This window comes from Leptosomus discolor, chromosome 22 (assembly GCF_034619465.1).
Source record: "Leptosomus discolor isolate bLepDis1 chromosome 22, bLepDis1.hap2, whole genome shotgun sequence".
Lineage (NCBI taxonomy): Eukaryota > Metazoa > Chordata > Aves > Leptosomiformes > Leptosomidae > Leptosomus > Leptosomus discolor.
The window spans coordinates 4,979,296-5,000,681 of NC_141412.1; the positions used below are offsets into that span (position 1 = coordinate 4,979,296).

The 21,386-nt window shown below is 57.3% G+C and overlaps 1 protein-coding gene across 3 annotated transcripts in view; it reads left to right on the forward strand.

The window, feature by feature from the left end:
- The window catches only part of IGSF9B (immunoglobulin superfamily member 9B), a 39,360-nt gene extending 20,260 nt beyond the window's left edge, over window positions 1–19,100 (forward strand). For 2 of the 3 annotated variants that reach the window (XM_086476922.1, XM_086476923.1), the window contains exons 13-21: window positions 209–332; window positions 3,093–3,268; window positions 3,927–4,153; window positions 4,315–4,399; window positions 5,783–5,944; window positions 6,711–6,756; window positions 8,116–9,741; window positions 18,321–18,442; window positions 18,877–19,100. In XM_086476922.1, the coding sequence (XP_086333048.1) occupies window positions 209–332; window positions 3,093–3,268; window positions 3,927–4,153; window positions 4,315–4,399; window positions 5,783–5,944; window positions 6,711–6,756; window positions 8,116–9,741; window positions 18,321–18,442; window positions 18,877–19,100 (2,792 nt within the window). The remainder of the gene's footprint in view (window positions 1–208; window positions 333–3,092; window positions 3,269–3,926; window positions 4,154–4,314; window positions 4,400–5,782; window positions 5,945–6,710; window positions 6,757–8,115; window positions 9,742–18,320; window positions 18,443–18,876) is intronic. The other variant, XM_086476924.1, reaches the window with a different exon arrangement.
- Window positions 19,101–21,386: the final 2,286 nt, after the last annotated feature.

Sequence of the window (21,386 nt, forward strand, 5' to 3'; positions counted from 1 at the left end):
TGCCTTTTTCTGTTATCCTGCTCTGTTATTTCGGCCACCTGCGGACACAGCTGTCCTGCTGCTATTTCTAGCAGAAATCCCAGGTGGCCTCTGCTTGGTGCGAGGGGAGTCCCCTCGCATTATGGCTGGGAGCAGACCCCTTCCAGCCTCCTTGCCTTTGCTCCCCAGAGGGTGGTCTTGCTTCCTTTTAACCCATCCCTTTCCGCAGGCACAAGCCCTCACGCCCCGACCAGCGTGCACGTTGTGGTCGCCATGACCTCGGCCAACGTCTCCTGGGAGCCCGGCTACGACGGTGGATACGAGCAGACTTTCTCAGTTTGGTACGGCCCTCTGTGAGTCATCCCGGCATGCTTTGCTCTCTGCTTCTTTTCCTTCCTAGCCGACCCGAGCTTCGAGCAGCTGGGGGGAGGAGGGGGGGTGAGGGCGGCGTGCCCGTGGGCGTTACGGGGCTGAGATCCTGTTCGGTGCCTTGGAGAGATGGGTGGTGGTGGGATCACGTAGTTCCCGTGTTTCCTCTCCCTTCTGTGCCTAGCCAGTACCTCTGTCTGCCCCAGCAGGTTTTGTTCTGCTTACGGTACGAGGGAGACGCTTTGCATTCATGTAACTTTGCCTCTGGCATATAATTTCAAGATAAACTGTTTATGAAGCTTAACAGCCAGGGAGAGGATGGAAAATGCAACCTTTATAAAGTGCGTCCTGGAAGAGCTGTGACTAAGCAGAAACGATCTCTCCTTGCTCTGTGGCTCCCTGGAGGTGGTTAAATCCTGTCTGAGTTCACAACCAGCCGCGGTGAGATGCTGGCTGGGTCTGAGCGTCGTGGGGCTTTGCCCCCGCTGCCCCTGCGCCAGCCTGCGCTACCCGGTACCTAAAGCCAGTGGGTGCATCCTGCCTTCCCACAGCGGGGCCTGGCTAAGCCCTGCTGGCTTTCCCCCGGGGCAGGGGAAGGCAGAACATAGCTGCGGCGAGGTCGGGGTTTCCTTTGGGCTCTGCGCTTGCACCAGCCTTCCTCTTCTGGAGAGCCGTTGTTGGAAACTCGGAGGGGATGATGCCGTCCCTTCCCAGGCGCGGGCCAGCGTTCTGCAGCACTTCTTGCGCTCTCTTTCCTTCCTTGCCTTAATTTGCCCTGATGGAGACTGCTGATAGAGTGGAGATGGGGTAGACGCTTCCTGTAATGATTTTTGCTTTGCTCCAGCCTGAGGCTGGACACGGTGGGGTGGGGCTGGACAGTCTGTCGGGAGACAGAAAGAAGGAATGGAGCGAGCAGACGGGAAAAATGAGCGAGTGCAGACCTTGCTCTGATGAAAACGTCCTTGGGAAGGAGTGGTTAAACCTCTCTGCTCTGGAGACCTGGCTCACCTTGGAGGGAGGTGGCAGCTGCTGCTGCTTTTGCTCTGCAGCCTGCTGGTTCCTGCCTTCTCCAGGCACTTCCAGACCCCACACACCGGGGAGAGCAGCCAGTGGCAGGGAAGGGCGATTGCACCAAGCTTGCCTTAGGGAATTTACAGGCTGCTGGGGGGCGGGCGGGGAAGCTGGGATACAGAGGGAGGCAGAGACGCATCTTGCCCTGACTGCAGGATGTGAGCCCTGGGAGCTGTGCTCCTCCCCGGGATCAGGGATCTGGGATGGTGCTGGGTCATCTAGTGCTGTCTGGAGAGCTGTGTGTTTTCCTCCCTGCTGTGGCTATGGGATGCTCAAGCGAAACATGGCTTCGCCTGCTGTGACGTTCATGCTCTCCTCCCGCTCCTGCAGTTGCGGATGCTGGAAATGCAAACCCCCCTCCCCAGGGATGGCCAGGACCACCACAGCATCCTGCCTGCATGCACGCTCTCCCAGCGCCGGGGAGAAGGGATGCGAAGGCGGTGTGGTCCAATGCCGACGACGGGCTGCTCCGCTGCCCTCCCTGCCTCCGCTGCGGTGGCGGGGCTTCCTGGGAGCTGTAGTCCCAGCTGGAGCCGTGGCCGTACAGAGGCTTTTCTGCCCACAGCCACTTGGTTTGGTGGAGGCACGCTGCACATGCATAGCTCTCCACCGACTTGCTTGTTCCCATAGCTTGCTGCTGCTTCTCCTGCCTTACTTTTGCTCCCTTTACAGCGGCATTATTTGTGTTTTACCTCCGACTGGCTGTATGCCGGCGGCTACAGATATGCCTGCTTCCCTATGCAGAGCAGGCCATCTGCAGTAATCCTTCCCAAGTCCTCTGCGGACACCATCGAAACCTGCAGCCGAGGGCTGGGGCTCCCTAGAGCATCTCTCTAACACGAGCACTTGCAGTATCGTTGCAGCGTGGTGATGCTGCTTCAGGACATGGGGCTCTTGCACCGTGCTGCTTCCCGGCGAGGTTGTGGCTTGCGGAGGTGGCTGCACGCTCCTGTACGCTGGGGTTGCGCTGGGACGGCTCTGGGGGCTTTTTTTTTACCCTGGGTTTGTGGGTTAGACCCCAGCAGAAAGGCTGTGTCCTGCCCTCCTTGGAAGTGCCTCTGCTGCTCTGCCAAACCCTGAGTTATGCCCTGGGCTGTGCTGGCAGCCCCCGACTTGTGCAAATAGGGCAAAAATGGTGATTTAGTTAAATGTCTCTTGTGGGATTGCATGTACAGGGCTACAGCTGAGGGAAAACTTGGCTCTAGCTCGGGAGCTGTTGAAGTATAAATGGGAACAGGGCCCATCTCCTGCTCCAGCTATCCTCTTTGCAGCACTCACGGGAGTAAAAAATGCGCCAGCTTCCACTTTAACCGGTGGTGTCTGGTGGAGATAGCCTCAGGGCGGGGCTGTGGGCACTGCTTTTGTCCCTGACCGGGCTCTGAGGGTGCAGGTGGCGCACAGCGGAGGGGAGGGCTGGTAGCCACGTCCGTGTGAGCCAGGGGATGCTGGCACGGCACAACGGGACGGTGCACGGTGCCTGGCAGTCCTCGTGTGCACTGTCCCCGAGCCAGCTCTTGGGTGGCGAGCGGCTGCCCCCCGTCCATACGCATCGCTGCTGTCAAACCAAACCATCGCTCGGGAAAGCTCCATTTTCGCTCGAGAAGTTAATGCTGCCTCTTTGTCCTCCCTGTCAAAGGCACCTTGCCTGAGGATGCTCCCTTCTCTCTCGGCAGGATGAAGAGAGCCCAGTTTGGCCCCCACGACTGGCTGTCTCTGCCTGTGCCAGCTGGTTCCAATTGGCTTCTGGTGGATACCTTGGAACCGGAGACTGCGTACCAGTTCAGTGTCTTGGCTCAAAACAAGCTGGGCACCAGCTCCTTCAGTGAGGTGGTCACTGTGAACACTCTAGGTGGGTCCTCCGTGGGCACAAGTGGAGGAGGGGGAAGGGATTCAGGAGGTCCTTGGGGAGAAGTGGCCCTTGGCCTTGGTCCATGCATCCTGTCTGCTGGAGCCAAAGATGGTGATCAGCAGCAGTCATTTCCAGCCACATAGAAGATAGTTTGTGGAGGGTCATGGATGAAGCTTGTAGACTTTGCTGGGTGCATGAGGCTCCTGAAAGCTTGTCCTAAGAGGCAGCGTAGGAAAGCTGTACTGTACCAATGACCTTTCAGATCTTCTTTAAGTTCAGTTGGGGCCAGGAGATATTAATAGAGCACAAAATCACTTGCGTGCAGCTCAGAGCGGGAGCTAACATAAAGGGCCTCGTGCTGGTACCTGCCTTGGGGCTGTATCGGGTGGAGGTGGGAGGAAGCAGGAGGTTTTCTAACGCTGTGCTCCTTTTCTCGGAGTCACTGAATCGTTAGCCCCCTGCTTCTTGGAAAGCCACTTTTGTATCTCTGTGGTAAGACAGCCCGTGTCTGAGATGTGCTCTAAACTCCTGGGAGGTGGGAACTGCTGCCACCAGGGTGGTCTGTCTGCTGCTGCTGGGGCACACGTGGGAGATTATGCTCTGCGCTTTCCCTCGCCCCGTCTCAAAGGTGTCCCTGTCCCATCTGCTCTGTCTCCAGCATTCCCTGTAACAACTCCAGAGCCTCTGGTGTTGGTTACCCCACCGAGGTGCCTAACAGCCAACCGGACACAGCAAGGCGTCCTCTTGTCGTGGCTTCCTCCCGCTAACCACAGCTTCCCCATCGACCGCTACATCATGGAGTTCCGTGTTGCGGAGAAGTGGGAGATCTTGGACGATGGCATCCCGGGGACCGAGAACGAGTTTTTTGCCAAGGACTTGTCCCAGGTAAGCGGGGGCTGCCCACACCATACCTCTGGTGTTGCACCGTCTGCTGTAGCTGTGGGGAAGCTTGTGGGGTGGCTCGGTCCCCGTGCTGGCACCTTCGAGGAGCTGGGGAAGGTTGGAGGCTGCGGTGGGGGACCTGACGGATGTCCTTGGTGTTTCAGGACACTTGGTACGAGTTCCGGGTCCTCGCGGTCATGCAGGATCTCATCAGCGAACCCAGCAACGTTGCTGGTGTCTCCAGTACAGGTAAGGAGTGGCTCCTTCTTCTCTCCCCAGCTGTGGGGGGGTCATGCATCAACAGTACTTGCTTACAAAGCAATGACCGGCTTTGTGCTTTGGCCCGAGATGCTTGTGCTTTGAGCTGGGTGATGGGCGCACGGTTACGATCAGTGTCCTGGGAGTGCTGCCGGCCCGCTGCTGCCTCCCGATGCAAAGAGACCAGTGGCACTGGGAGCAGGCAAGGACAAACCAGCCCATTTAGTCCTTCCCGCGGAGAGAGGTGTCGTCAGGTGTCTGCTGGTGCAGCGTGACAGCGCATCTCGGCTCTGCCGGGTGCCGGGAGAACAAAGCTCCGACTGGGCATTGCGCATCCTGGAAATGGGAATGAAAGGTGGAGAGGGGGAAACGTAGCACTGCAGTGCAGAGTCCGAGGGGAAAAAGGCTACGCAACAGGAGGCTGCAGCACGCTGCAGCTCGTGCACGTACCCTGCGCCCCGGTCCAGCTCGGAGGCTGCCCCTCGAGTAAGGGGCAGGTGAGGGTACGTGGTTGCGGTGGGGAAGGCAAGGGCGGCAGGAGGAGATGGGGATGCGGCGAACCCTGCTTTTATGGCTCTGGTGGAAGAGGCGAGGAGCCACCCAGCTCTGCTGTGCGCAGGAATGCAGCGGTCTCTCTCTGCCCCCAAGTGGTGCCGGCGCGGTGCGGAGAGCCGGTCTGCTGCAGCCTGCCTGCTTGCCTGCCCTTCCTCCTCCCGCAATTTTTCTGATGGGGGTTTTGGCAGCGCTCTTAGGGTGGGCGTGCACCCCGGCCCCAGGCAGCTGCCCTCCCGGGCTGAAAGCTGGTGCTCCCGGCCGGTGAAGGCACGCTGCCCCTGCATGCGGGTGCGTGGCCGGAGCGCTGGTGTGTGCAGGGCTTGCGTCCGCAAGCGGCCACAGCTGAGGTCTGCTGGTGGTTCGGATGCGTTTGGCGTTAGCGAAAGGGGTGTGATGAGGGTTCGGAGTCCAGTTTTCGTTGAAGAGCTGAAGTCCGTGGCACGGATGCACGGGGGAAAATACCTTACGCTGCTACAGCCTGAGCTGCAGCGGGTTATTGGGCTGGGAGGCAGCTGCAGCTTTGGCGCAGTTGCGTGTGCTTGTACATAAAGGTGCGTTTGTGTGGCGTGGGGGCTTCTTCCCTGGGTGTCCATCAGCTAAGACAAAAGGGTTTGTCCAGGGCGAGGTCACGAAATCCCTCGGCCACGGCCCGCAGCAGCGCTGACTGCTCTCCCCGGGTGGGCTGGGTTGGAAGCAAGGTCTTGACTTAGAGATTATTATTCCTGGTACCAGTTGCCTTCACGCTGTGGTAGGTCCCTGGGGGAGGCAGCAGGCAGGGGTGTGTGCATAACATCTAATTGTCGTGTTTTTTTCCCCCAGACGTATTCCCTCAGCCTGACCTGACGGACGAGGGTCTAGCCCGCCCGGTGCTGGCCGGCATCGTTGCCACCATCTGCTTCCTGGCTGCCGCCATCCTCTTCAGCACACTCGCCGCCTGCTTCGTCAACAAGCAACGCAAACGCAAGCTCAAGCGCAAGAAAGGTGAGCCCGTCCCCCGTGTGCTTTCTTCCTTCCTCCCTCCCGCCTCCTCCTTCTCGTTTCTCCTCCCTGTTTGTGTTGTGGTGGTAACCTTCTTCCCTGTCTGTCTCTTCTTCCGTCCGTGCGCGTCCTCAGGTGAAGCCCTGACTTCATCCCTCGTCTGTGCCTGAAAGCGCCCGTGGTCGGGAGCGGGAGAGGCAGGGTGGGTGAAGAGGCGACAGAGAAACTAGCCTGGGATTTCCGAGGGAGCGCTCTCGCGTGGTGATAACTCCTAGATCCGGGGGTTTAGGGCTGGGGTGACTTTGGGCCAGAGGTGGGGGGCGGACCACTCACCTCCTCAAGGTCCCCCCGGAGCTGGGCTCTCCAGCTGCTTCCTGCCCGGCTCTGCCCAACCTGGAGCAGGCAGCGCCCGATGGCCGCACTAGGCTAGAGAAGAGCCCCCCTGCAAAGGAGACCCTGCCACTCTGCTTCCCAAAAGCTGGGGCTGCAGCCGCCACGCAGGAGTGGCTGGTAGGGAAAAGGGCCGCTGGGGAGCCGGAGAGGGCAGGGGAAACGGCTCCTTCTCTAGCCTGCGAAACTGCGGCAGCAGGATGGGCAGGACCCCGTGACGGGAGCTGTTTGTTGTCAGCAACCATTAAAGCACTGGAGCAATGAAACCTTGGCCTCTCGTTGCGTGTCTTTTGTTGTCTTGATGTTGAGTTTGTCTTGTCTCTGTCGTGGTGCGCCTCCTTAGCGTTCTCTCTTCTTTCCCCTTTTTATTCTCTTCCAGACCCTCCTCTCTCGATAACCCACTGCAGGAAGAGTTTGGAGTCCCCGTAAGTATCTTTCTTAGATGTGGCACCCGGCTGTGGCACTTCAAGGTGCCTCCTTCCTATAGTTGTTGCAAGGCTCAGATGGAAATGTCTGACTTTGGTTGCTTCTGACGAGTTGTTTTGGGTGTTCCCTGAACTCGTGGGAACACAATGGTTCATGAGACAAACAGGCTTTGGAGCAGAAAGCAGCAGGGACAAACACAGCAAACTTTAAGTTAAGAAATGACCCCGTTGGATCTGTGGACATTGACCAAAGCTGGAGTTGACTGGTGGAACTCCATTACACACCCAGCTTGAAGGGGCTTATTAGGAGGAGGGCTAGCCTGCTGTGTATGGAGTCCTTCGTGCAAGCTCGGTGTAGTTTTTGAGTCATTCTCTGTTTTTTCTTGGGAAATGCCGAGAATCTTACACCTGTATATTTTCTTTTCCCAAGAAGAGTGCTCCGCCGAAGCTTCTTTCCACAAGTGCCCAAAGGTGGTGGATCGTGGTGCTGCAGTAGCCACAGCTCCTTGCAGAGCACCTCAAAAGCATGTGCAGCTGCTAATCAGTGGGAGCATCTTCCCGATGGGAGCGTGGGAGTCTGAGATGTGGGCGCCTCGTGCTTTGGCTCCTGGACCATTGCAAAATTATCCCGGTGCTGGTGGATTGTAATCTTGCCCTTTTTTTTTTTTTTTTGGTTTGTCCACTGCACTGAAATAACCATGCCTGCTCTGTCTCTGTTGGATCTGCTACCTTTTGCCTTTAAATCCTGTTTGTCCGAGGCTTTCTGGATAGGGATGAGTGAACTATTCTGAAGTTCTCTGCCTTTTGAGGCTCTCGGCCTTAAGCTTGAGTGGTGAGAATGAAGGGAAAAAGTTGGTCTGAAATGATCCATCAGCATCTCTCTCGGAGATGCTGAATTCTGCGGGAGGGGACGTTTGCCTGATGTCCCTCCTCTCGGGGGCTTTCCCAGGCATGGATAGCTCAGGCGAATGTAGGAAACCTTTGAAGGAATTGGAAGTGAGCTCTGGATCCGTCTTTTGCCCCGATGGGGCTGTGGAGCTTCTTGCAAGGTGTTGGTGGAGCTTGTTGGCAAGGCATCGCTGTGAGCTGCCTGCCCTGGGGAGCATGCCGAGTGTGCTGAGCTCCGCTGCCGAGGAGCAGCGATGATGTGTGCTGCTGCTGGTCCTCTGGCCTGTGCCGTGGCCGGGCAAGACTCTGCTGTCCTGGTTAGCCCCTGCAAATTTCTCCCACCGGTTCCTCTTTTGAGAGCTGGTAGCGCTTCGTTTTCCAGATCTGGCTGGCGGCTCTTCTGGGCGAGAAGACCTCCTTCCCCCTCCGGGTGACCGTCCCCTCTCTCGGTTTTTCTCCCCTGTGGTCCAGGTTGTCTTCCGGCAAGGTGAGTCCCGAGAGCATCCGCACGCTCCGCCCCCCCTCGGAGTCCTCCGATGACCAGGGCCCGCAGGCCAAGCGGATGCTGAGCCCCACCAAGGAGAAGGAGCTCTCCCTTTACAAGAAGACCAAGCGAGCCATCAGCAGCAAGAAGTACAGCGTCTCCAAGGCGGAGGCCGAAGCTGAGGCCACCACCCCCATCGAGCTCATCAGCCGCGGGCCGGATGGCCGCTTCGTCATGGACCCGGCGGAGATGGAGCCCTCCCTGAAGACGCGGCGGATCGAGGGCTTCCCCTTCGTGGAGGAGACTGACATGTACCCTGAGTTCAGGCAGTCGGACGAGGAGAATGACGACCCCGTCGTCCCCGCCTCTGTCACCGCCCTGAAAGCCCAGCTCACCCCTCTCTCCTCCAGCCAGGAGTCCTACCTTCAGCCACCAGCATACAGCCCCCGGTTCCACCGGGCGCTGGAGGGTCCCGGCGCCCTGCAGGCCACCGGCCAGGCGCGTCCGCCGGCCCCCCGGGCTTTCCACCACCAGTTTTACGGTTACCTCAGCAGCAGCAGCCCCGGGGAGGTGGACCCGCCGCCCTTCTACATGCCAGAAGTCAGCCCGCTGAGCTCGGTCATGTCCTCCCCACCGCTGCCCCCCGAGGGACCCTTCGGACACCCAACCATCCCCGAGGAGAACGGGGAGAACGTCTCCAACAGCACGCTGCCCCTGGCCCAGACCCCCACGGGGGGCCGGTCCCCCGAGCCCTGGGGCAGGGCCGAGTTCCCCTTCGGCGGCCTGGAGCCGGCCCCCGCGCCGTTCCCCCACCAGCTCCAGCCCTGTGAGGCGGCCGAGGGCTCCCAGCCCACCGGCTGCCTTCCTCGGGGGCCACCCCCCTCCTCCCTCCAGGTGGTCCCCGCGTCCTACCCGGGCATCCTGCCCCTGGAGGCACCAAAGAGCTGGACCGGCAAGTCACCCGGCAGGGGCCAAGCCTCTGTGCCCACCACCACCAAGTGGCAGGACAAACCTATGCAACCCATGGGATGTCAAGGGCAGCTAAGACATACCAGCCAAGGTATGGGCATACCCGTGTTGCCTTACCACGAACCGTCCGAGCCCGTCGGCCCCAGCGGCACAAGCACATTCAGCCTGGACACCAGGTGGTACGAGCCCCAACCCCGACCTCGGCCCAGCCCTCGGCAGGTCAGGAGGGCTGAGCCCAGTTTACATCAGGTGGTGCTACAACCTTCAAGGCTTTCTCCTCTGACCCAAAGCCCCCTCAGCTCCCGCAACAGCTCCCCGGAGCTGACCGCCCGTGCCCGGCCCCGGCCGGGCCTCATCCAGCAGACGGAGGTGTCGGAGATCACCCTGCAGCCCCCCACGGCGGTCAGCTTCTCCCGCAAGTCCACGCCATCGACGGGATCCCCCGCGCCGAGCAGCCGGGGAGGCAGCCCCAGCTACCGACCCACCACCGCCTTCACCTCCCTGGCCACCGGCTTCTCCGGCTCCCAGGGCTCCTCCCTGCCCGCGGACACCATGGATGTTTTTGGAGACATCCCCTCTCCGAGGAGGGCTGGCGAGGAGATTCTCCAACCGGAGCCCACATCCACCACGGTAGCCGCCACGGGGTAAGTGCGTGAGCCCCGTGGTGCCCTCCCCGGCCCCCCTCCCAGCTTCCCCCACCCTGCCTCACCCGCTCCCTCTGACTCCCTCCCCGCCATCGCCATCCCAACTCGTAGGGTCTCTCTGGGCGCGCTGCAGCATCCCTTTTGGAGACGGTGTCCCGCGGGCTTTGCTAGAAAGAGGCTGGTGCCGCGGGCACGGGTTGCATGGCCGCTGCCCGAGAGAGCTGGGTTTTAGGCAGGCGACCCTCCCGGTGCCGGCAGCGCGCTTGCCTCCTCCCCGGCCGCTCCCTTGGGAACCCGGGAGCACGGTGACTTGGGCTACGGGCCGTCTACCAGGTGCGCAAAGACCTGGCTCCCGGCTCGCCTAGGTAAGTGTCCTGGTGTCACTGGCGGTTGTTTCCTCTTCTAGCTGCTGGCTCTTGGCTTTCTTCGAACATTAGGGCCGCCGCGCGGCTCTGTCTTCCTCTTCCTTCCCGCGGAGTCTAGAGAGCTTTAATGCATGACAGAAACAGCTATCACGGTCACCGCCCCACCTGCAAAAGGGATGCTGCAGCCCCAGGACGCGGGCAGGGAGAGATCAAGGACTTAGCCACACCAGCAGCATGTCAGGAGAGGAGGAAAAAATAAAAATAAACTAACCCCAGCGGAGATCGGGAGGCTGCCGGCACGCTCAGATCCTGCCCTAAAGAGGGATGTGGCTGCACTAGACAGTAGCGGCTGGTTTTCCAGGTACCAGGGTTGCTCCAGGCAAAAAGCGTCTCTCTCTCTCTCTCTCTCTCTCTCTTTCTCTCTCTGTATTTCTCCTCTTTCCCTCCGTCTTTCACAGCACCTTAGACCCCGTAGCCGTGCTTTCGTCCCATCCTTTCGTCTTGCTTCATTTCGGCTTGTTGTCTGGCGGGGTCGAACCACCCCCCCTCTGGCTTGCGGCAGAGAGGAGTCGGGGGGCCCGGGCACCCAGCCCCACGGAGCCGGCGCGGTCGGAGGCGTACGGAGAAGAGGCGTGTGTTTCGGGGAGGGGGGAGGCAGCGTTTCACCCCGCAGCGCCCTCCGCATTTCACTCCCGCCCTCTGGTACCTGGAAGCGTTATGGCCTTAGAAAACCCCCTCCGGCACGGCCCGGCTGGGGTGCGCAGGGGGAAGGAAGGAGGGCTCAGGGGAGAGGATGGGGAGGGAGAGGAGCTGAACGAGCTTGACATGACTTCTGTGTGCCTCTGGAAAACACAGCTATGGAGCGATGCAATTAAGCATGTAGATGTAGGTCCATGTCTCGTAGCCAGGGCACCTCAAGGAGACCCAGCTTCAGGACAGATCCGTGTTAGAGCAGCACTGTTGTCCGTGCTTTTATGCAGTGTATCCATTCGCTTTGATTATTGTTTTCGTTTCTTCTTTTCCTTTCTCTTCTGTTTCTTTCCCCCTTTCTTCTCCAGCCTCGTTTCGTTTGTGTTTCGATTTGGTTTCTTTCCCTCCTTTTCCTTTGGAGTTGTTGACGTGCTGATGTGTTGCGGAGCTCGGCTCCTTGCGGGTGTTGATAACTGCTTTGTTTTTGATTAATCTCAGCTATCTGGGCAGTGTTGTCGAGACAAGCTTCTCCTCAGCTCAATAGGTAAGGGTGATCCATGTCCGAAAGGATGGTGTGGGTGCTGTGGAGGGTGGCTGGGAGCGGGGCATGAGAGGGGACACGGAAGGGGCTTTTCCAATACCATCTCTTCCTTTAAAGGGGAATAAGGAATCCGAAAACACTAGGAAACACCTCTGGACGCGCAGTCTCTGTGGCTTTTGGGTTTCCCCTCCCAGCAGCACGCCGCTGCTCCGCTGCCTTCGGGGAGGTGGCAGGGCTGGAGAGCCCGGTGGTGGCAGCCGTGTCTCCGTGTCGAGGTTTGGGGTGAGCCAAGCTGCTGTCTCCCCATGGCCGCCCTTCCTTTCTTGGGGGACGGTGACACGTGGCACCCCCAGCCCCAGCAGGGCTTGTACGGTGGTAGGGAGGTGTGTGTTGAGGTGAGGTTGTCCCACACGATCCAAACGAGGAGCTCATGGTCACCCCCTGGAGCCAAGTAAAACAGCCACATCTGGAGCAACCAGCTGCAGACAGCGCTCTTGAAGCAGGGCTCCAGAAATCAGTCTCCAGTTGCAGTCCAGGACATGGAGAGTTTTGTTCCCATCAATACCTGGATCTGTTTTCTTTCTCCCAAGTCTCTTCAATCATGGAAAAGGGGAGAAGTCTTTCAGGATGGACTGTATGGTTGGCAGCAGTGTAACTACAGTTTGAGGCTGCTGGTGAGCTGTTTCATCGTTCCTGTCACAAGTGTAGTCGTAGTACAAGCCCTCCCTCTCTGAAATACTCCTTGGAGAAATCTTTAAGACTTCTTCTGACCCAGCTGTAATTAAACAGCCCTAAGCAGATCTTGAAAGACTCAGAAGAAAATGTGTCTCGGGCTGCTTTCGTGGGACTGGTTTCCTACATGGCCGTGGGCATCCCTTAAACTGGGATGGAGTAATTGGGAGGTGATTTTCCGACCTTGGAAGCAGAGAATGTCACCAAAACTGCTAAAGCCGGGTAGGGTAACAGTCATTCCTGACCCCAAGGATTGGGAATGCTGACCTGTTTGGCTGTCAGCCAGGCTGGTTATGAAAGGAGAGGTGGGATTGCAGATGGGACTGTTCCTAGGGCCTGGCCGTGCCCAAGCTTCCTTAGGACAGATCTTAGAAAAACTTAGGCTTTGCTGCCTTGGATGGGAAGAGTCAAGGTCCTGGCTGATGCTCCCGTAACAGCCTGAGGAGCCTTGTTGGACTAGAAAAGAGCCTTGTAAGAGAGAGAGACAGGATGCCTGGAGAAATCAGGTAGAGGCTACCAGGAGAGGGGGATTCCTCCAGCTGACATGGAGGGTTGCCCTGGGGTGGGGAGAGCAGGAGAGGTGAGGGAAGGAGTGTTGGGTCACGGTGATGGGAGCAGATACAGGATGTGTGCAGTGTGGAAGCGCCATCCTCTTGGCGTGGCAAAACCCCTCCAGTTTGAGCCTTGCAACTTCCAAAGCTCTTGAGCACTTGGCCGCCTCCTCCTTCTGTTTTCCCCTGCTGATCCCAGAGCAAGGTGTCCCACGAAGAGCAAAGGTAGCGTGAAGCCTTGGTGACATCTGGGCTGCGCCAGACTTTCTGAGAAATGGGGAAGCCCTTGGCAAGGATGTAGCTGGTTTCTTTTCTTTTTTCTTTTTCTGTGGTGCTTCCCTGCTCCGGAAGTGTTAGGGACACGAGTGAACATGGCTTTAGCACAGCAGAGGTGAGTCCAGGCTCATGTCCGAGTTCGGTGTCGCTCTTGCACAGATCCTGGCTGGCTCCTGTCTCCAGTGCTGGGTGCTGTGGGCTGAGGGGGTTTCAGAAGCAGGGTCACGTTCCCCAGCCAGGACACTTGCTGAGGAGCAGCCGTGTGTCCTACTCCGACATGCTGCTGGGGGTTGGAGTCGCAGAAGCGACTCCAGAGTCGTTATCCCCAAAAAGGGGAAGCCAGGAGAATAAATCTCACTTTAATAAGCGAGGAATCCCGTAAAGAGCCCAGCCAAGTAATTTCTTGATGATTTGGGGTCATAAAATTGTCAGTGCATGCGGAGCACAGGGATTTCATACCAGCCCAGCCAGGCTTGCGTACTGCAGTAATAAAAGCAGAGAGGAGGAGAGCAAGAGGCAGTTTGCGGAGTCGGTGGCGGCTGCAGCACGGTGGCTTTTGCTGGGTGAGGGTCAGGTAGTTTGTACCAACGGGTAGGGGTAAATAATGCCGTTACTGAGTCGGCACGAGCGGTTTTCCCATCTTCTCTTTGGATGCAGCGCGCGGTGAGATGCATCTCCTAACGGGGAAGAGGGGGCTGTCGTCTCCCTGCAGAGGGAAACCCAAAAACCACAGACAAGGCACCAAGCTCCCATGCCCCTCGGCACCACAGCCTGCCCTGGGTGGCCCTCCCGGCCCTCCCCCCCCCTTGCTGGGGCAGCGCTGCCGCCGCCGGGAGTTGGGGGGCTTGGCCGCAGCGTAGCGTTGAGTGACGAAGGGACGTCGGCGCCAGGCGTGCGGGAGGAGGAGCACCCCTCGCCTCCCCGCTTGAAAGAAAACAGGTTCCCCTTTAAAGACTGTCCATGTGCTGATCCTCTGCATGTGTTTCATGCCTCCTCCCGCTTGGAGAAGTTGTGAGTCTGCTTGTCTGAGTGCGTTTATCTTTTCTTTCTTAATTATTTATTTTTTTTTTTTTTCTTTTCAGTCTCTTTAATTTACTTATATATTTTCTCACTCCTGTTTTTCATTTATCTTCCTCTCTTCCCTTCCTCCCCCGTGACTGTATCCCCCTCTTACTCTGCAGTCCGGCCCCTTTTCCCTCGCCCTCTCTCCTCCCCGCTCCTCTCCCGTCAGCATGGTGCAGTCCGTGGTGTAGGTGAGTTGTGATGTCTGCAGACCTGTAGAAGGGACGCCCTTCTCCGGTGTGCTCCCTGCTGTGCCCAGCCCCTGCCCCCCCTTCCCTCATGGCGGTGCCTTGGCAGCAGCAGCTCTGGGGCAAGGGGCCGTCACCGCTGTGTTTCTCTGTCACCTCTCGCGCTGAAGGCTCTCAAGTGATGCGTGATGGCATGCCGGGATGGAGGCAGCAGCCAGCGCTGCCTCAGTGCAGAGGGGGAATTCCGACTTGCAGGACGTCTCGTGGGATTGCAGAGGACGTGAGCTTGAGACGGAGCCTTGTGTAGGCGAATTGAGCTCTTCGGCTGAGGAGGATGAAGGGTTGAAGGGCACGGTGGCTGGGACATGGTGGGATCTGGTCCAAGTGGACGCTCTGACTGGTCCAAGTGGATGCTCTAACATATCCAAACTATTCCTGGATGCCAGTGTCTTGACTCAAGGAGACAAGGAGGCAGGGAGTGTGCGTCAAGAGCTCCACGAGGTGAAATACATGTATGGTGCCCTTGAATCTCCTGGACCCTTCCTTTATATGGTTTCCCCCTTTTGGGTGCAGAAAGGTTAGTGACGATTTCGTGGGCCTTCTCCCTTACGTCTTTGCTTCGTATGTGGAAAGATATTTGAAGAAGAGCAGCTGAGATTTGTGTTGGTTGGACAACTCTTCTTCCCTAGCTACCTCTGCCTGTCCTGGGGCTCTCTGAGGTCCCTCCGTACCTTTGCAGCCCCTCCAGTACCTCTCTGTCCGTGCAGTTCAGACCCTGGCTTGTTCAGAAGGGTTGTCCTTTGAAGACTTGAGAAAAACTGCTGCCCCAGATGTTCGTGGCTGGCGTCAGGAATTCGCGTGTGCTTCTTGAAGCTCCTTTGCTTGGCTCTGCACCGATGTCTCTAGAAGAAGTTTGCCTGCCTTTCTGAACCTCTCGTCTGTTGGCGTTCAAGATCTCTCTTGTGCACGGGCAGCTGCCCAAAATGCAAAGTCTGGGGGCAGGAAGAGGCTTTTGGCTGAGCTTAAAATGAAAATTAATTTGAAAGAATCGGAGTCCTTTGAAGAAATAAAGGGTGGGTAGAGCAGATAAAATTTGGCTGGTGAGTAGCTGTATTTTGTCCTCCTCTGTATCTCTTCCTTGCCAGAGGTCAGGCAGTATTTATAGTGACACATGGGTTGAGTGCGCTCGCTGTTTATATTTGTGTGTATAAATACAAGTCCAATTACGGAGAACTAGTGGAAATGAGCTTCAGGCAATTTCCTCGTAATCCCTTGCGTAAATCTGTCTAATTTTGTCAACATGCCACAGTAGCATCTTCTTAGAAGGAAAAAAGAATGGAAAGAGCAAGAGCCTTTTACAAGTTGAGCTTTAATAATATAGCTAAGTTGTCTGGGTGGTGGGAATAGGCGGCGGAAGGCAGATCACCGAGCTTGCTGGCGTCCAGGGCTTGGCACACGTGAGGTCCATGGGAGATGGACTGGGGCTGGAGCAGTTGAGGTCACCGTTAGCCAAGTACCTGCGTGAATCTAGCTATTGGGCAAATCATAGAATCCCCGACTGGTGGATGTAAATGGGAAAAGCCTGCTATTGACCATTCAAGCAGGAGTTACTGCAGAGAAATGCCGTTGCTGTTGGCCCTTTGGGTCATTGTGGTCGTGCTTGGGGTGCAGCCCGGCGGCTGTTGGTGCAGCTCAGCACACAGCGCCCCAACAGAGCTCAGAGACGCCGCTAGCAGCGTGTCTCACGAGAGGCTGCTTGCATTTGGGAAGGAGGCATTTAAGCACTGCAACTGGACAGGCTTGAAAAGGTTGTCTTTCCTGCAAGGAGAAGCTCTCGCTTAGATCCAGCCAGCAGGACTACCAGCTTGTCTAATGAGTTGCTTCATCTTCAGCTGATGTGTGCTCTGCTGGGAGCTGGAACAGAGGCTCTCCAGGAGCATCCACGCCTCGATGTCTCTGTTGCAATGGGAAACATGAAAAGGGGCTTTTCCTATACCCCAGTCTTTGGGTTTCTGTTGCATCTGCTGTGTCCCAGCTGCTTTATCAGCTTATGCTACGCTTTTCTTGGTGCTCTCCAATGCCGACAGCAGAACTGAGAAGCTTTGCAATCCCACGCATCTTCAAAAACAACCCCGTCTGCTCCCCACGGGGAAAAATCCCTTGGGAGCTCTTTGCCTGTGCCGCTCCAGCTGAAGTATCACCGCTCCAGCAGTCATTCGGGATCTCAGACATAAAGCGTTGCTATCACGCCGTGCTCTCCGCAGCGGTGGCATGCACAGGGACTCTCAGAGGGAAGCCTGCGGGGTGTCTTAAGGGCTGGAGAGGCTCCACCCGAAACCCAAATGACACGAGAGGTTCCAAACTCACTGTAGGTGGGCGTGCTCTTGTACCGAAGCCTGGTTGTGCTGGGGCTGCACACCTGAGCCAGTGTGCTCGCCCGTTCCCTGCGTCTCCCGCCGACAGCAGCAGCGTTTTTGCAACACCAGAGGGATCACACCTTACTGGCAGGCCAGGAATGACGTGGATGAACTTGGCCGTGACTTTTTGGAGACAAAGCAGGAGTCGGAATGCACCGATGCTGCCTCCTTGCAGTCAGTCGAGGTGGCTCTTCTGCCTGCCCACCCTGCTGCCTTGTGAAGAGCCTGTGCCTTGCGGGGTTTGCTGATCCCTGCCCCTGTCACAAGACACCTGAAGAGGCAGGAGCTGCCGTCAGCGCTGTCCTCTGCGTGGCTGTTCTGAAAGGGTTTGGTCGCTGACCTCCGGTGACTGAGTTGTGAGGGCAGAAGAGTGTCATCGCCTGCTTTGAAGGATAGGACAGGCTTGTTAAGAGGCACGATGCTTTAAATCTCCAGGCTTTTTTCTGTGGAGCCTGGCTTCGAGTGTGGGCTTTACTGCGATGAAAGGTACTTTGTGGATGCTCCCCCTGTCATCTCTGGGCGCCTTGTCTGCAGGTTGCTCTGTGGTGACTCAGGTTGATCCCAGGTCGTTACCTGTGGCCTCTGCTGTCTTGACTCACACTTCTCCTCCTGTGGCATTAGGTGTTGGTGCAACTTGGAGGGACGTGAAAGTAAAATGTAGAGGGGGAAGGAAATGGGAAAGCAGCAAGAGGGGGGGATGCTGTGATGAGTTCTAGATGAGAGCTGGACTGACCGCTCTCCTAAGGAGAAGGTTTTCCTCTACTTCCCTGCTCTCCACAGCAGTCATACTGTCCGATCCTTGGATGGAAAAACAGGTATGGTGAAGAAAGAGCAAAAAAAAACCCTTTGCAAAGGGGAGATCGCTTAATGTTGAGCTGGTTCCTGTAGAAGTTACTCAGGGGCTAAGGCTGGAAAAGTATCACTTAAAACTGCTGGCTCTCCTGCAGGAAGCACCCCTTTGCAAATCCCCTCCTCGTCCCTCGCAATAAAACCTTGTCAGTGTTTTGTTTTCCATGTCCTGTCCCACAGGGCAAGAAAACCCAGCTCCCAGCCTCTCGGTGTCGTAAGGAGTAGATGCTCCTGTGCTGTCGAGTTCCTGTTGTCGCTTCTAGCAGGGACCTGGGAACGAGGTGCCGCTCCCGGCTGTGTCGGCGTGTGCCCTTCGTGTCCCTGTCTGTCGTGTGGCCTCTGTTTTTTTTGGCCGTGGGAGCGGGGCCAGGCAGGATCCTGCGTCCCCGCTGTTTGTGGCGCCGGTGTTGTCCGCTCCGGGTGGCTCGTGGTGCCCGTCTCGATGCTGCCGTGCCGCTTCTGCCTGTCTCTTCCTCTCTCTCCATCCCAAGGGGTTTCCCACCACTTCCCAGAAATGCCTTATCGGACATAGGATCTGCCCCGTCCTTTTTTGTTTAGCGGTGCTGGCATGGCAGGCAGGTGAGCTTGGGGTGCCGGCAGTTATCTTGCGGGGCCGGCGCTGGATGTCGCCCACGGGACCGGCCAGGCTCGCGGCGCCACTGGGCAGTGTGCAGGAGACGCAGGGGGACGGCGGGGACCCCGCGGAGCAGCGCGTGCTGGCGCCTTGTTTCCTCCTGCCCCGCGCTGCAGCATACCTGGCTGGCCCCGCTCCCTCAGCCACGGGTTTCTCACCTTTTCCTTTTCCATGGCAGAGCTGGCTGGGGTCGACCGATCCCCCGCCGGGGACGTCCGGAGGCCCGAGAGTGGCCAAGAGCCGCTGACGGCGCTTGTCTGCTTTTCCTTCCTAGAAAACGTCCATCTCCGTCCGGGGACGCTGCTGCACCTGAGAGGCTCGAAGCTCTGAAATACCAGCGGATAAAGAAGCCCAAAAAGTCATCCAAGGGCTCCTCAAAATCCAGAAAACAATCCAGTGAGTGCGAGGACCCCACGGTCCCCAACAGCAACCCCTCTGTCCCACCGTAGGCAGAGCTCAGGCAGGTCCCTGCCAGCTCCAGCGCTGTGAGGGTCTCCGAGCCCCTGCCTGGATGCTGCCCTCACCCCCTGCCCCTGAAGGGATGGCTCCCCAGGCTGCTCACCTGCAGGCTGTCCCTCCTCTGCTCCTGCCCTGCCCCCAAAACCGAGTTCCCCTTCCATGCATCTCCCATCTCCAGTGATTTGTTTTGGATTTTGCTTTTGAGTGTTTATTGAATTTTCCCTGCTGCCCATCACGCTTCCTTCTTGCCGGGTTTGGAGCCAGGCTTGCCGTAACCTCCCTTTCGTGGCACGCAAAGCGCTCTGCCTGCTGCCAGCGCTGCCGATAGTTGCCGGCTCTGGTTCCATCTGCCTTCTCTCCCCCCTCCCCAGACGGCTCTGCCTCCCAGGTTCAGCACCTTCCCAGCTCTCAGGTACTGTGGCCTGACGAAGCTGTCTGCCTCCGCAAGAAGAAGAGACACCCTCGTCAGGACCCCTTCGCCCGCCTCTCGGCGCTGAAGGACGACCTCTGCCACCGGCAGCTCCCCGAAGACCAGACGGCCATTCTCAACAGCGTGGACCACGACGACACCGGCGGGCACGCCACGTTGCTTTAGCCTAGCGCCGGCCCGAGAAGGTTAAACAGGAGGGGGGTGGAGGGAGCCGATACCGCGCTGCCGGGGGGCTGGAGGTGATGGGAGAAGGGGGGGACACACACCCCTACGTTGCCACCTCTGCGCGGGGAGGTTTGGCGGCTCGTGGTGGGGACGAGCTGGGGGGAACCCTGGGGCAGGCTGGGGGGACGAGGAGGATGCCTGGAGCTGGGCGCTCCTCGGATCCGCTTCTCCCCCCACCCCGGATGGCTGCGGTGGGGTGGGAAGGGGGGGGCGTTGCACCTCGGTTTTGGAAAAGATCTCTAGGCTTAAAAGGCATAGATGGAGCTTTTGACATCTGCTTCTGCAGCGCGCGTTTAGGGAGGAAGTGTGGAATTGAGCAGCAGGCCCTCAATCGCCGGAAGAAATTAAATGACACAGGGTGTAATTAATTGACAAGAAACTAACAACCCAGACAGGAACTGGTAATCCCATGAATCTGATTATGATAAAAACACAACCCAATAATCCCAGGAAAGCTGTAATTGTGAAAATCTCCCTGCCTCCCCCTTCCCAGCCTCCTTTTTACGTGAAGATAACAGCAACAAAACCATCCGTGACATCTTTCCTTACCTATTTCTGAAAGGGAAAACCAGAAAGACCCTGAGCCTTCGATCGGTCTGAGACGTGAGAAATCACCACTTGTCTGTGCAAATGCATTTGAACCTTGTTAACGCGTACTCAACGCTGTGCGAGCACGCAGGTATGGGACTGTTTTCATCCAAGGGTGTTTCCCCCCCCCCCCAAGTACGGTGTGTGTCAGCATTGATGAGGGTGGTTTTGATTAATTCCTCCCGACACTCCGTATATCGCTGGCAAATGTTCTTCAGCGCTGTGTGGTAATGTGATTTCTCACTGCGGTAACGTTTGTAATCTTCGTTCATCGCTGCAAAACGGGGAGAGGCCGCCGCAGGCGTGCGAGCGGAGGGGGTTTGGCGGCGTGGTCCCAAAAGCCTCCGTCGGCAGATGCTGAGCCCAGGCGAGAGCGGCTGGAAAATCCCCAGCTCTGCGGGATGCGGACGGAGGGCTCCTCGGAGCGACTGCGCAAAGCTAAGGCCCAGCGTTTCGCGTCGGCTCAAAACGCGTTGCTGCTGGTTTCACTGTTTTCCCTTTCTTTCTCCTGCTCCAGCCCGGCAGTGTAGGCTGTGACGCCCTCCGGGGTTGTGTCCCTCCCTTTGCCCCATCCAAGGAGACCCGCTGTTCCCCTCTTGGTAATGCTGTTCTAACTCTTCACCAGAATGTATTTCCTCTTCAAAATACTTAGGGTAGGTTTGGCGGCCGGTGGTTTTCTGGATTGCATAGGCCTTTTGTTATTTTATTTTATTTTATTTTTTAAAGCAGGAAAGGTGTAGCCCACTCCGGGAACAGCTGGGCTCGCTTTCTTGCTCTGCCTCCACTCTCTGACTGCGTGGCCTTGGGCAAGTCACTCAACCTCTCTGTGCCTCAGTTCTCCCATCTGTAAAATGGGGATAAGTCATATTTGAGCACTTTGGACAAGCACTTGGTCGCCTACAGACTGCAAGTGCCACGTAAATGCTGAGTGCTAATACCAAGTGATCCCTACCTTTAAAATATTTAGAGGTCTTTTGTTTTTGAAGTGGTAAAATCAACCGCTGCATCCAGGTTTGCACACTTCTTCCTCTGCGGTAAAGTGCTAAACCCTCCAGCCTGCCTGGGAATAAAATACCGAGTGTTTCACGTGGATATTCTTGCTTTGAGTGGATTCAAGCTGTAGAAGAAACGTCAGGAGAATCGAAGAGCCTGTAGGCATGTTTTTTGCCCCAGGCTCTCCATTTGCATATGAAACTTTTGTTTATTCCCAGGTAGAATTGCCAAGAGATTCTCTGCAATCTCGCCTTTAATTCTGCTTTGCCTTGGTTATTGCTCTTGCTGCTGGTTGAACCTCGAAGGGCTTAGATGTTTGGAGAAAGATGTGAGCTCTCAGCCGGGCGGTCGGCACACAGCACTCTGACCACGCCACGCTCCCCAGGAGCTTTTAGGTCGGAGCTTGTTTATCGCTCTGCCTAGAAATACCTAGTTTTAGAGGTTGTGCTTCCTCTTCCACTAGGATGCTCGGAAACCTGCAACCACAAAAAGCAGAGCACCGCGTCTTTTCCAATCTTAAAGCCCTGACTTAGGTTTGAACCACTTTGACAATGAATCCTCTGAATCGATAACGAGATACTTCCAAGCTTTAACAACTCGTGTAGGTGGTCTTCAAACCGTGAGCAGGTTTGTCTTGGGAAGGAG